General features: G+C 46.0%; 1 protein-coding gene across 5 annotated transcripts in view; it reads right to left on the reverse strand.

Moving 5' to 3' along the window:
* The window catches only part of LAMA3 (laminin subunit alpha 3), a 241421-nt gene that overhangs the window by 11172 nt on the left and 214682 nt on the right, over nt 1-15567 (reverse strand). For all 5 annotated transcript variants that reach the window (XM_082853207.1, XM_082853208.1, XM_082853209.1 and 2 more), the window contains 6 exons: nt 12140-12257; nt 11629-11769; nt 8892-9031; nt 8358-8489; nt 7382-7535; nt 3116-3285 (listed from right to left, as the gene is read on the reverse strand). In XM_082853207.1, coding sequence (XP_082709333.1) covers nt 3116-3285; nt 7382-7535; nt 8358-8489; nt 8892-9031; nt 11629-11769; nt 12140-12257 — 855 coding nt within the window. The remainder of the gene's footprint in view (nt 1-3115; nt 3286-7381; nt 7536-8357; nt 8490-8891; nt 9032-11628; nt 11770-12139; nt 12258-15567) is intronic.

A 15567-nucleotide genomic window follows, 5' to 3' on the forward strand; every position in this document is an offset into this window, starting at 1 on the left:
CACCTTCTCCCACCTACCCTTAACATTTCTCGGACCTTAATACCTCCTCTATGGTGGAACAGGAATCATGCAAGCATCACGCAGTAAAAGCAGAGAGTGAAAGTTAATATTCCTTTGCATGATGGTTACATATCATAGGTACGTGTGGCTAAGCAAGCTTTGCTTTCTATGCAAACTCACATCCATCCATCTTTCATTCAACAAATATGTAATGAGTGGGTCGTATGTACAAGGCACCATGGTGGGCACTGGGAACGCAGCGATGGATGGTTCATTCTTTGAGTGGTTTGTGGTGTGTAGGTGCCCTGAGGGGGTGCCTAAAAGTGTACTAGGAAAAGGTAATGGGAGATATGGGCGTCAATAGGCTATCATCAGGGACTTCCCTGGTGGTCCAGTGGCTAAGACTCTGCGCTACCACTGCAGGGGGCATGGGTTCCATCCCTGGTTGGGGAACTAAGTTTCCACGTGCCACGTGGCGCAGCCAGAAAAAGAAAAAAAAAAGGCTGTCATCACCCATTCCTTGTGGTCTGTGTCCAAGTGCACACCAGACAGAGGGCAGGTACGGGGTCTACCCTGCTTAAAGCTGTATCCCCAGTGCATGGTACACAGGAGGCCCTCAAGAAAGAGTTACTGAATTGAATTAAATGGCAAATGGAGAATGCAGAGGCAGAATCAGGAAGTGGAAGAAATAATTACACCGTTACATCTCTTTGCTTTTTAATACCGTGAGGCTGAGCAAACACGGACATGCACTTTCATTCTACAGCTATGCAAGTTTCCTTGAGGGTATAGTTCTTCAAAAGGCAAAAGAAATCTATATTTGTGAAATTAAACCAAGCCGACGGTGACACGGCTCAGTATTTCTCTTGGTGTAGCTGTGTATTAGTGCGGAGGTTTGGAATACGAGGGTTAGCCAATTTAAGGAGGATGGTAGAACTTGCTACAGAATGAAAGTACTTTACGTGTGTGGGCTTGGTTATTAGACTTGACATTTGCTTTCCAGAATTCTTTCTTAAAGCAATTTTCTTTCAGAAAAGACTAACAACACCCAAAAATGACATCAGGAGCTTCAAATCCTGGCATATGACACCGTAGCTATGAGTCTTTATTGCTGGAGGATAGGAGGGAAAGACAGAGAGCAAAGGAGCATTTTTATACATTCACCCAGAGGTTAAAATAGTGGTACAGGGTTTTACAGGAGAGGCCAAAAGTTTCTAGAATAGAAACCAGAATGAGAATAATAGAATAGTCCAAATCTTGCAACATCCTGAAAATATACTCTGATTGCTACAATACTGGGGACTAAAATAATTTTTAAATTATATTTACTAAGGATTATTTTTTTTCTGCTTTCCTTTAAGGATGTTACTTTTTCCATTTATTATATATAATTCAGTGTTGGACAGGAAGATGCTGGGGTCGAATCATCAGAAGAAGCCGGATAACTCACCACAGTGAATGTGCTGAGAGAGAAGATGTAAGAAAGGGGCCACGGAGCGGGGGAGGGCAGAGGCAGGGGGGCTGGACGGTGGGGAGGCCGGGAAGAGGACAGCGTGGGCAGTGTCTGCAGGGAGACTGTTGTCATTACGGTCAGCTTGACCAACAGAGCAGAGATGCGGAGTGGAAAAGCCCCGGGAGGGGCTAAGAGGGTCACTGCTTCTGCCATCTGTCTGTCTCCGACTAGCACAGTTTTGGCAAATCAGGGATCCCCAGAATTTGCACGGGTCTACTGAAGATGCCAGCAGCTGGCCGAGGGTCTCCTTTAGAACTCGGCCCCTCCCCTTTGCAGGCTTCACACCTGCGTGTGAATATGCACTTGCTTACTGAGTGCACCTCCAAGGGCCAGCTCATTACAAGCAATGACCTCTCCTCCCTGCAAGGGAAACATTACCAACCCCACCTAACTGATGAGAAAATTGAGGTTCGAAGAGGTGTGGCAATTTGCAAAAACATGTGAGACAGGCATAATTATGCCAAGCTTACGGAGAGGAAGCTGAGGCTTAGGAAAGTTGAACAGCAGCCCGCGGTGGCCGTGGAGCTGCCACTCAGAGTTCCCTTCAGGAGACCCCGCTGCGGGGGCATGGCGGCCTGGCAGCCCGCAACTGCCACGCTCTCAGAACCGCAGTGGCACACAGGTGACCGCCTGCCAAGCACCGAGCTCAGCGGCAGAACTAGAGCCGGGCCGTCGTGCCCGACACCGGACTCTTCTACAGGGTGATCTTCGCTTGTGAGGCCCACCGGCCTGCCTGACTCCCTCGGAGCTTCCCTGCTGTCTGAGCTCGTCCCACCCACGCCTGCCTTTCCCTCTCCTTTCACAGGCCTCAGGCCTGCGTCCCAGCTGAAGGCTCTCCTTGCCAGCTCCTGCTCTCCCCCTTTTATTCTGCACAGGAATAATAACTCCTTTGCACGTCTGATCCCATCTTGACCTCTGCACCCCCAGGACCTGAACTGGCCTGTGGCCTGAGGCCACGCAGCCAGCAAGTGGCTGAGTGGGTGGATTGAAAGCCAAGGTCTTAAAGCCAGGTCTTCTGGACCCCTGGGCCATTCTGCCTCTGTAGAGAAGTCGTGAAGGAATTTTGGGCACCTTTTTATTTATGTCTCCTTCGAATCACATGGAAATGACAAGCCTTTTTCCTGCTTTTTTTTTCTGACAGAATTAATATCTCTGCTTATTCCCTCCTCCCCCAAAGAGACGCAACTTGTTAGCACAAAAAATCCAAATGTATTCTCTAAAAATGATGGATCTGACACCAAGTCTTCCTACAAGAATGATTTTCCTCTAACTGTAGAATGCAGGAGAAGGTGATTTAGCATAGCAACAAATAGCACCTTTGGAAAGAAATAGCCTTATTTTTAGAACACCGTCAATTCTAAACCAGAGCCGAGCTGATTGTTTCAGCCTCTGAGCAGCACGTGTCTCGTGTGCCTCCCAGTTGCGGGGAGGAAGCAGGCTCGGGCCCCCAGGCTGTGTGTCTCAGGTAGGCCAGCACCTCTTTTCGCAAACGTGGTAGTGCCCCCTTCATTGGTGACAGGTGCCTGCGGTCGTGCCGGCTAGACTGCCCTAGGGTAGAATCAGATTCTGGGGTTGGCTTGGGGCAGGAAAATGAAATGATACCTGGGTTTCAGCAACTCCTGGGGAAGCATGAATAGCAAGTGGCTGGTGGGACTGTCCCCAAACCTGAGGGCTCCGTGGCTGGCCTGGGCCTCTGGAAGCGGTGGGCAAGACTGGGCATCTCCCCTCACCTTCAAGCTCCTTGGGGAGGCGGCTGGCGTGTCACACCATGGCTGTGTGGGAGAGAAACAAAAGAAACCAGGACAGCTGATTGTCAGAGGCAAGAGATGGAAAATGCCTATCTTGCTAAGTGCTTTGCTCAGTTTTGACTTGTGATCCTAAGAGCTGAATTCAATAGAGATGAATTCATCCTTGGGGAGGACGCATGTTATTCCCACCCTACAGAGGTCTGCTATACATGGGACCAGTGGATACCCAGAGCACCTCACCTCCATGGAGCTTCAGAAGAACCACAGTGTCCCGCAGGAGGGCCAGCAGGTGGCCAGCAGCGCTGAGGCCCACACAGACAGCCAGTGGACCTGGAGCCGCCAATCTGCCATCTCCCCTCCAGGCCATTCACTTGGGCTTTAGCAGCAGGGCCGTGAAAGAACCCAGAGAACAGGAGGGGACCACAGCCTGTCCCCACTTTCCTCAGAGTTGACCCGCACACAGAAGTCTCTCCTGACCTGGACGATGCTTTGAACTTTTTCACAGGAATGAGTTTTAATGCAGAAGAACAAGCATCATAAACATCACACGAGACTAGAAAAGCTGTTGGAAGGAACTGAGACTCTCCAGCCCTTCCCCCTCTTCTCTCTGCTGCAGAGCCCAGATTTTGATGAGGGGTCCACAGTCCCTCCCATGGGGCTCAGGGCTCAGTGGGGCCCTCCATTCCTGGAAGCCAGTGATGGGAATTCTCCCTGCTGGGGATTGGTTCAGGAACGAGCATGTGACACCCTCCTGGCCCATGAGCCTTAAGAGGTGGTCAGGGAGCGGGGCCTCTGAGAAATGTTTCCTTCCAGAGGAGAGAGAAAGCCACAGATCTGTGCTTCCGGTGAGGGAACGCCCTGTCCGTAGCCCAGAACTGTGCGGGATGGAGCCAGGATGGCTGTGGGGAAGCAGAGCCCAGTCCTGCGGGCCAGGCCTGCAGCACACTCATCCTCAAGCTGTCCCTTAATGCGACACTATAGATCCCCACAGAGGGTTAAGCCCTAGTGGCTGACGTCTTCCTAACAGAGTCAGATTCCTTCAGGATCAGGTTCTCCAACCTGACCAGATTCCTGGAGAGGGTGCCTGGGATGCAGGCTTAATACCAGTTATCTGCTGAGTGGAGATGTTCCATCACCAGAAAGTTAAGTGAGTTGTTTAAAATCACAGCCAGACCTGGATCCTCCAGGAGCTTCCTGCCGGGGCTCACACCAGCGGGGCCCACTCCCTCCCTGAAAGATTCTTGTGTGTCAGCAGCAGTAACATCAAGATGAACAGTCTTCATACACACTCTTGGTACCAACTTTTCCTTAATTCTCTTAACGGCAGCATCATCCTTCAGGGCACCCAGGCCTCACACCTTGGTCATCACGGACACCCTCCTACCTGGCCTCTTGCACGTGCTCTGTTTCCATGTCCTACTGTTCATCTCCGGGACATATTTTGTTTCCACTCCTTCCCTTTCACTCCCAGTCCCTCTACCTGAAAGTCAGGCTGCTGACTGTCTTGCCTGGACCATTCCGGTACTTTGCCAGTTTGACGCCACGTCTGTAGAACTTTCCTAGGCCAAACCATTCCATAGGCTGCTGCCAGTTTATTCGTCTTTAAACATGGCTTAAAGCACTCTTTTCAATGGCTTCACGCTGACTACAGAAAAAATGTCAAAATTACATCAGGCCGTCGGAGGCTTGTCTGATGCGGCTGCAGCATGTGACTCTGAGCTTACCTCCCCCTGAGCAAGTGACTATGAAGAGCACACTCTTCGGGATTCTGTAGCCCTGAGTTTCAATTCTGACTCTACAGTTTACTTACTGGGTGCTCTTGGGCACATTTTTCTTTTAACCTCTCTGAGACTCAATTTCCTGACGTGTAAAGTTGGCATTCTATTCTGCTCTCACAGGGGTGTGGTGGGAACTGAAAGAGAGAGAGTGAAGGCTTGTGCAGATCAGAGAGAATGCACGCAAAGCATCTATACCTGCGAGTTCCACCACACCCTGCCTCCCAGCTTTGGGCTTCTGCTCACGTAGCAACAACGTTTACTCATCTAAACTCAACCCCTGCTCCAGGCCCAGTCTATGCATCACCTCCTCCAGAGGAACCCCCCTGATCTCTGTAGCAGGAAAATACCAGGCGTACCACTCCTGGAGCACGTTTTGTCCCTGTCCCTTAGGTTATTAGTGTGTATAATAACGATAACAGCTAATAGTTATGGCATGCCTACCATGTGCCACGCATTTTATATTTATTACCTCAGTGAACCCTCACAACACCGTGAGATATTACTGTTCTATATCCTCATGTACGCTGCAGGAAACAGACCCACAGGGAGGTTAGATAATCATTCAAGGTCACACATGTAGTAAGTGATAAAGCCAGGAAGTCTGACACCAAAATCCGGTACTTAACCGCAAAGCTTGGTCGCCTTGTCTCTGCATTGGGCTTTCGGAGGCAGAATTAATGTCTTATTCCACCTAATCTGGGGGCTTGCACGGAACAGGGGGAACATTAAATACAGTGTATTCACTGGGGATCCCCCATCAATAGCCCCAGTCCCACTCTCTCTGCTGAGGCCCCCAGAGACACCTGACAGTCTCCTACCAGCTTTCCACCTGGTTGAGGCACCTGTCACTCAATATGCCACAAACTCCACTCATTCTCGTCCCCTCCAAAGGCTTGTCCTTTTCATCTCTTCATAACTGGCTTCTCCATCCATCCAGATGCCTCAGAATTATATTAACTCCCACCTCTCCCTTGCCGCCCACCTTCAATTATTATATGAGTCTGGTACATTCCATCTTCTATATAGCTTTGAATCCATTCCTTCACTCCATCTCCACCATCACTGTGCTAATTTAATCTCTCAGTAACTCTCAGCATTACAGGGAAATAAATGAATCTATGACTTCATTCCTGAGGGGGCAGGTCTAAAGGTGTTCTTTTCCTGAGAGTAAAATGACAACCCTTTGGGATTTATGAAATATATTTCTTCTTAAAGCAAAAAAAAAAAAATTTCTTTTTATGTACTATCTCTTCATCTCCCCAAATCATTGTGCAGCAGGAGAAATATTGGCAGACAAGCAGCATGTGATTGATGTTAAGTGAAAAGTGGGTTGAATGGAAGTGCATTGCTCTCGAGAGGGCCTGGGCTTTGGGGTCAGGGCGCCTGGGTTTGAATTCCAACTCGGCCTTCCATCTGTGGGAGCCTGGGCAAACTGCTCACCTTTCTAAGCCACGGCATCCTTTTCTGTGAGATGTGGCTGGTAATAGTACTTCTCCTATACGGTTACGTGCGGATTTAGTAAGAAAATCCACTTAAAGAGCTCAGCGTAGCACCTGGCACATTGGAGGTGTTCAGTGTTATCCATTAATCACATTAATTGTAACCTCAGATATGGGGAGGTCACACTGTAGACCTCAGGCAGAGCAAGGAACTTGTTTAAGTTCTGACCCTGTGTTCAATGTATGACAAAGCTTCCACTCCTCCAAACAAGGAATTTCCTTTCCTTTCAGCCTCTCTTAGTTCTACACACTAGAATCACCCGGGAGCTTTACAAACTCCTTTACAAACTCCTGCCGCTTGGACCTATCCCAAGAGCGTCTGACTTAATTGAGTGGAATGCAACCCAAGCACTGGGATTGTAAAAGCTCTCCAGGTGTCTCTAATGTGCGGTCAGGGTCAAGCCACGCTGGTCTTGGCAAGGCCTGGGGGCGTGTGTGTATCTCGTCAAAGGATGCAGGCAGAGGAGTGTCTGTGGGCAGGAGAAGGGTCATGAGCCCTGTATCCCAGAGACAATCATTGTACTTGCTGGAGACACAGCAGAAGTGTCAAAAGAGCAAGACATCAGCTGCAGACACTGAGAAACCGCAGTCAAGGGTCTATTTGTTCTATGACTGCAAAAACTGTCAGACGTTCAAAATACAAAATAAAAGCTAAAACAAAAACCACTTTGACCTTTTGGTGTCATCCACCTGTTGATGACCCATTATTCCTGGAGGCACTGGGCACCACCGGATCAGGTGACCTACATCCCTCCCTCCCCAACATCTCCGGTGAGGCAGGACTCTCTTACGAGAATCATCTGGAAAGAAGCAAAACCCAGGGTAAGGTTTTTTGATACTCACCTGGTGGATATTGAAAGTCTTGGTTTTGTTAAACCTCGTAGACCCGTTAAGCAACATTAGAAAAGGTGATTCGTTTAAACTGCAGCCTCCCAGGGACACATCTCTCTTGGTGGATTTACTGGCCAAATCTAGGACTTCGGGACTCTCTGATAATCTGGAATGAGGGCAGAAACGAACGCTGACATATCAAGGAAGACACACTAGCGGGGAGGATTTGTTTCAAAACTACACGTTCTTACTGTCCTGATTTCTGGGTAAACGTTCATCTCCTCCCTGTACAGGATATCTAGAGGAAACACTAGGCTCATAGTGGATGAGAATGTGCTGTACCCACCTCTGCCTTCCCTTCAATATCCAGCACCATGCCTCGCCAGCAGAAGGCCTTGGGAAACTTTTATTGCCTTGAACAGCCAGCGTTGCAGCAAAGCCAGAATATTATAGTTCTTTGGAGTGGGAGCCACATAGAAATATGAAAATGAAATATGCAGAGAGGACAAACACAGACACTGGATGACCTAGAATGACGGTGAACAAGAGGAAACCTCAGAAGTGAGTCTGTGGAAGGATTAATCTCACTGCATTTCAGGAGGAAAATCTCACGGGTAAATCTGCTTTATCTGATGATTTTTCCTGAGCCCTGAAGGCAGCTCACAAGCTCCTAACAGGCTGCCTAAGGTTCATGACCAGTCCTGGGCTCTCCCTCTGCCCAGGGGAGAGTTTTGCGCTTATCTAAAAAGGCCATAATCTGAAAGTAAATTTTAATTAAACCTTTTCCAAGGTTGTGTTCCAAGGCTGCTCCTACGAAGGTAGGATGAGCCCAGAAGCTTTCAGTTAGTTTGCTTTTAATGTGTGTATCATTCCAAAGAGGTCATCTTGAAAGTCAGCGGGACGAGAGCGGCGTGCAGCCTGCCATGACAAGTCCCCTGGGTCACAGGCCATTCTCATCAGCTGTGCACGCACAGAAAACGGCACCCACCTCTGGATGAAAACGTTGCTGATGCAGCCCTCAAAATAACTCCCGCCCAGACGCAGGGATTGCTGGGAATTTGAAAAGCCTAGCAGCCTTTGGTTATTTTTCAGAGGCTGGTCATCAATGAGGAGCCGGAGCCTAAAAAAACAGGAGGAAAACAAAACAGGAGTGAGAACAGCTGGGGAAAACGATTCTCGCCAGGTGGGCAACGAGTGTCTGATTCAGACGCAAAATCTTCTACCTGAAATAACTCACTAAACTATTTTTTTTTTTTTAGCGGCATGCGGGATCCTCCAGGACCAGGGCACGAACCCGTGTCCCCTGCATCGGCAGGCGGACCCTCAACCACTGCACCACCAGGGAAGCCCAAGTGTTGATTTTTTAAATGAGAAAATTGATATAAAACCAGGAAGAAGGCCAAGATTTACTAGTAAAATAGTGTCAATGCTAAGGCCAAATATTTCTCAGAAAAGATACTAGAAGATTCCATTCAACGAAATAAAATTCTTAGCGCTCTGGCAGAAGAGCCATTCCACTCACCCAGAGTTGTCGCTTATTATGGACACGTAATGCAGTAAACCATCCATGTACGTCTGTGGAGATGTGAAAATTGGGCTGCTGCTGTCCCTGGTGCTCAGTTCAATGTGGCCATCTTCCAGGATGACCTGTAGGCTGCTTGCCTAAAATCATCACAGAACATACCCATCAGTGCAGTCCATCTGCATTTAATGATTATGAATGTATTAATACTGAATATATGATCAAAACTAGGTACACAGGATGTTTTGACCCCAATGTTTTGACTTTGCTCTTTTGATCTAAAGATTATTTTTGAATATTTGGACTCCACGTTTATGAATATAAAAATCTTAAGCAAATTATTCGAACACTGATGAATCTGTCAAAAGCATTTTATGGACCTATATTCATAAACCACCTTAATCTCTCCATCAAATTTTTTTAAATAAATTGATCCAGGCATTCCTTTTTTAAATTTTTATTTATTTAATTGATTGATTGATTGATTGGCTGCGTTGGGTCTTAGTTGCAGCACACGGGCTCTTTGTTGTGGCACGTGGGCTTCTCTCGTTGTGGCTTGTGGGTTTTTCTCTCTCTAGTTGTGACACACAGCCTCCAGGGCATGTGGGCTCTGTAGTTGTGGTGCGTGAGCTCAGTAGCTGTGGCGTGGCAGGCTTAGTTGCTCCATGGCACGTGGGATCTTAGATCCCTGACAGGGATTGAACCCGCATCCCCTGCATTGGAAGGCAGATTCTTTGCCACTGGACCACCAGGGAAGTCTCTTAATTTCTCCATCAATTATACAAAACAGTTAAAATATTTCTAAATTTTCCTATTTTCACTATCATTTTGCTGAAGTTATTTTCGTCAGCATCGATGTTCCTCTGAATACATTTTTACAACAAAGACTTGATTCATCAATTTATTTTCATAGATGATTACAACGATAGCTTCTCTTCAGTCATGAATTTTTTACTTTCAGATCCTAATTTCTAGGAGGTTCAATTTTCCAAGGTCAAACTCTGAAGATCCAAATTTTGGCAAGATGATTTGATTCTTTCTGTCAATTCTTAATTTTTAAAAATGTGTGTAGTTTTAGCAGTTGTCATTTTAATTTTGTTAATTTTTTTTCCTACCAGGTACAATTTTTGCAGTTTTCAACCAGATGTGATTTGTCAGTGAGCTTTTAGCCTAAAACAATTTTTATAGTGTGTGGTCGTAGCCATTGTCAATTTCACTTTATGTTGATTTTTTTTCAATTGGCAATATTCATTATAAACTGGATAAAAGAAGGCTAATTGAAATGTATTCCTTAGCTAATCCATTAAGAAGTTGAGGGCAGTGTTCCTAGGATATTTGAAGGGTTCCTGCATTGTCCAGGAGTGATCTCATCTTTTGTTAAGCCCATTCTTCCCCCTGTTTTGGACCATTTTGTATATTGGGTACTAAGTGTCCCCACTCTTGGTAGAGGAAACAAGGAGTGTGTGTCAAAAGAGCTGGGTCCAAACATCCTGCTCTGATGGAAAAGCCACTCTCACAATCTAAATGTTGGCATGTGCTTTTTCAGGGGTTTTTTTTTTTTTTTACATCTTTATTGGAGTATAATTGCTTTACAATGGTGTGTTAGTTTCTGCTTTATAACAAAGTGAATCAGTTATACATATACATATGTTCCCATATCTCTTCCCTCTTGCGTCTCCCTCCCTCCCACCCTCCCTATCCCACCCCTCTAGGTGGTCACAAAGCACCGAGCTGATCTCCATGTGCTATGCGGCTGCTTCCCACTAGCTATCTACCTTACGTTCGGTAGTGTATATATGTCCATGCCACTCTCTCGCTTTGTCACAGCTTACCCTTCCCCCTCCCCACATCCTCAAGTCCATTCTCTAGTAGGTCTGTGTCTTTATTCCTGTCTTACCCCTAGGTTCTTCATGACATTTTCTTTTCTTAAATTCCATATATACGTGTTAGCATACGGTATGTGTTTTGTTTTTAAAAAAAGATCTCGAACTGCTGATGAACAAAGATAGCAAGAGAGGAGAAGCGTTCTACTACAACATAACCACAGAGGCAGCTACATCCTTCCTTTCAACATATACTAGTTGTCCGTTGTGCTGGCAATCCTGAAGAAACAAATCCAAGAAGAACAGTGTCCTACTTCTACTTCTATTTTAAAATCCCACTGGTTCCGCTAGGCGATTTCTGAGTATTAGCTGACTTTTACGCCTACATGACCACACCGGCTAAATCCTCTTAAGTTATAGAATCTCTGTGGCTTGTCGTACAGGAACAAAGAGCAAAGGACCTTACTCTCTCCCATTCACCGATGTAAATATTGTCCAACTAGCTGCTGCTGCTAAAAAAGGAATTTGAAGAGCTACCTTGTGTGGAATAACAAAGGAATAATGGGGGTACATTCTGATTTTTTTCTTAGATCTAAAAATTAAAGCAACATTATTACTTATAACAGTTCTAATTCACCTTCACTCACAAAATATACCTAAAAGAATGAAAATGAGTTCATGAATACACACAAATTCAATTCTGTGAACTATAATGTATTTTCTAAGCCTGATTTCTTTTAGGACCTACCCCAGGATGGGCAACAGCTTCCATGTTTGAAATCCACAATAGCATTTACTGTGTGAGGATAGACAAAATGCCTAACAAATTTACCTTCAAAACCCCTCTATTGTTTTTGACATCAAACCTTGAGTCAGGTTTAAAGCTTGTTCAGTATTCATACAATATTTCATACCCCTGTCTGATGATTTAATAAGATGCCACTGGGTTGAAAGGTCTGAAACCCAAAGGAGGCCTGGAAGTGGCTGGGCAACGGGAAGTCCAAATTGGTGAAGCTCAACTGTCCTCCCCTGGAGAATGAGGCAGATCGCACGAGCTGAAACGAAAACACGGAATAAATTACCGGCACTGTAATCATGTCATGGCTGAAATACAGTATCTTAACCTATGTCGCCTCACTTGAACCAATCCATGTGACCCATGGGAAGAAATAGTCTGCTTGTCTGCATGATAACTTACCAATCATCTGTACGTTTTTGTGTGTACAGCTGGTATTCCTACTTTCCTACAAATTTAATATGCAAGCCTGAAGAGGTTTTGCAAGTACGTGAGGAGTGTAATAAATGAACCAGTTCACAGTAACACTGTGTGCTACCAGAAAACGTCAAAAGTTGGTGTGTTAACGAATGCCAAGCACGGGTTAGCTGGGGAGCATTCCTTTGCGAGGTTTGGAACTCTTCACTTACCTTCCAGTCTTCCGAGCACTTTTTTGTTACGCCCACAGTATCATTCAGTCTAACGACACCAGTGGTCTTCTTCAGGTTTTTCACGCAGCCTCGGAAAGCAGGTGTAGAAATGTTGAACCTGATGTGGGATTCGAGAAAACGGGAGAGATGGACCACAGCAGCCTTGACGGGGAACTGGAGCTGAAACACGGCACTCATTCCCTACTGCTTGTCACCCACGAACAAGTACATGTTTTACGCTTATCTCTTCTCATGGGATGTCTAGAATGCTACTTATTTTGTGATGCTAGGGAAATCTATTTCCTTTCTGTGTGATTTGCATTCTCCGCTTTAAAAGTGAACACAACAACGTTGACAGAAGAATGGCCAGCGTCCCCAAAAGGTATAGAAGATGTACAATATCTGGAATGGCTCCTCCATCCCCTCCCGGAGTCATGGTAACGCATCATGAATTAAAAGTATATTAATAACTTAATATACCATAAATATATATTCAATATTAATAACCTAATAAGTAACTTATAAGAGCCAGAAATACTGTAGAAAACTCTTTGCTCTTTTTTTCCTGTCCACGTTTAAGTCAGCCACTGTAAACGCAGAAGAAACAAACTGTTACTTTTTGGTCCTAGTCAATTATGAAAAATGCGGCTTGGTATTTAATCAGTGCCAAGCTGGAACAATGGAAAGCACTGTCTGGCCTCGTATGCTGTATCCACCACCTCCTCACTGTGCAAGCTGGGCAAGAGGTCATTGTGAGGATTAAACAAGTTAACATCCGGGAAGTGCTTGGAACCCTCCATGGCATGTGGTCATGAACATGCACTCAGGAGGTGCTTCTAAGAGGGGCTGCTCTGGAGCCACGGACTCTGGAGCCAGGCTGCATGGGTTCGAGGCCTGTCCCTCCTGCCTTCCCTGTGCTTCTGTTTCCTCGTTTATACAATGTGCGTGTGGTAATCTGCTTCCCAGGGTTGTCCTGAGTTTAAATGAGATATTACGCGTTAACACACTCAAGTGGTAGCCGGTACAGAGAAAGGACTCAGCGTGAGACGGCATAGTCTGTAACTATCCCCACATCAGTGCATCATTATAACAAAGCAATTTCTAAAGCAGCTCTTCCTACGTGGCTGCTTTGACATTTCCCCTTTGATTTGACTTTGGGATCTGTCTGGAGCTGACGTCACATAAAAAGATTCACATACGTGAAATGACTGAAGTCCGGGCAAATATTTGTGTTTCTTAAGCAAATGATGTACTAAGAGAAACACAAAGCTGACTGCATTATAAATCCCTAAAGCAGCTCACTTTTCTAAATGGAAAGGGGTCTGCCTTCATTTTTATTCAATTCATTGTAAAGAGCTGGGCTACATGTAATATGCATAAAATTAAATTTCATTAAAAGGAAAAGGAAGAAGTGAATCCTCACTGGCATTACAGCACGAGCTTGATTATTTTATAAAGTTGGCTTCCTGCCTCAGGAAAGGAGAAAAGTTCATTGCTGGAGCTTGTCTATTTATACGTATATTTAGATGCATTCTCTCTCGGGTTTCAGCATGTTTTAGACTCATCAGCATCTCCTGATTCCTTTTTTCTGTAAAGCATAGGTTGGAGGAAGAATAAAGTGGCAGAAGAGTAAAGGGGAAAGAAAGGCCACCGACAGATACGGAGCACCTGTTTTGTGCAAGGCACTATTATCTGATCCTCACAACAACCTTTCGAGGGAGATATTTTCTTACCTGACATTATTAAGCACTTACCATGTGCCAGGCACTGTGCTAACTCCTTTACTCTGAATCTCACAACCACTCTCAGAGTTAGACCATCACTATGCCCACATTACAGATGTACAAGGAGGCTTGGGGAGGTTAAGTGACTTGCACGAAGTCATACAGCAGGAAGTGGGCAGCACTGGGATCTGCGTGGTCAGCGTGTCACACAAACTTGTGTGACCTGAAGCCCTTGCTCTCTACGCTTACACAGTTGTGTACCCACAGCACTGGAATGATCCTGACTCTTGCTTTAAGGAACAGCTATCTACAGCAGAGGTGTTAAGAGGAAAGATTTATTTCCACTATTTTTTGAGGTGTTCTTGTTACTCTGGCTCATCTGAGGGCCTAGAGTTCCACGTTTGCTCCAGGATTCTGGGTCTGAGCACACTTGCTAGAGGACCATGACTGCGGACGAGTGTAGGTTGTGGTATGAATGGGTTAGTACGCTGGGGTATGTGTACACACCATGGGCCAATCGGTTCACAAAGGCTTAGCCAGGTCCAACCTGCCGTGGGCTGATCTCAGAGAGCATAAGAGCGAAATCTAATCCCAAACTCCATGTTGGGTATTAGTAAATGCCCAACAGATCCCTGCCTGATGTTTACTTTTTGAATCATTTTCATTTTAATGTTATATTATTATACTCTGTGATGCAATGAGGTAGGTCCGCAGGAAGTATTTCTTGTTGGTCTGAGGCCCTCTGGCATTATTAGGGAGGATTTCCTCTTCTCATGGGAAGCAGATGGGATTAACAGATTGTGACTTCTGACTGTAATCCTGAACAAGTCATTCCAAGATCTGGGTCCCCATTCCCAGAAGGCACACTACAGGGAGAGAGGAGAAAACACCACACCCACAAGCTCTCTTGTCAAAGCTACTGTATTTAGAGATGACACGAGGCTTGCTTCTCTCCACACTAGGTTCAAGCACTGACTGTCTTCCACTAACGCCAGGGGTCGGGGCGTCTCCCTCCTTTGAAAGAACTGCTGGGTTCTCAGGAGAAATCCTCTGTGACCCACGTCAGAGGGGGTTCTCAGGACACTGAACCGTCAAGGACAGCACCAGAGGGATGAAGTAGGGCCAGAAACAGCTGAATACTGTTCAGCGTGTTGCTTATGAGAGAGTAAACGCTCAGGGACACCTTTCAATTGGCCTCTGTCTCCCGTATGTTCCATGTCATTGTGGTTTGAACCAATAATCGAAGTATAAACTTGCCCAGAAAATGGAAACAGTCCCTGTTTGGAAGACCTTAAAACAAATGACTAGGAAGATTCTATACGTCTATCTGTACATATATGTATAACGATATCCACGTGTATTTCTTTAATGGACAGAGATAAAAAGTCAAAGAAAGGCTGAGTGTTGACTTAACCCAAGGTCACCCCGCTATTTGGTGGCTGAGCCGAAACTAGAACCTTTTCTTTGGATCCTCACCCACTACTTTTCTCTAGGAAACCTTGCTTGGTTGGCACCCACACTGCTGTCTGTGGACCTTCTGCTGACACCACACGGAGGCAAACCACCAACCAGTGGCTCTCGTATGGCCGCTGAGAATCCCTCACGGCTCTGGGAGCCCACCTGCCCGTCTAATCTCAATGGCCACCTGTTCCCAAGCTTCATTCATCCTTTCTCCAGCCCGGCCTTCTCTGCAAAGGTCCAGGC

Source organism: Leucopleurus acutus (genome assembly GCF_964270905.1).
Source record: "Leucopleurus acutus genome assembly, chromosome: 13".
Classification (NCBI taxonomy): domain Eukaryota; kingdom Metazoa; phylum Chordata; class Mammalia; order Artiodactyla; family Delphinidae; genus Leucopleurus; species Leucopleurus acutus.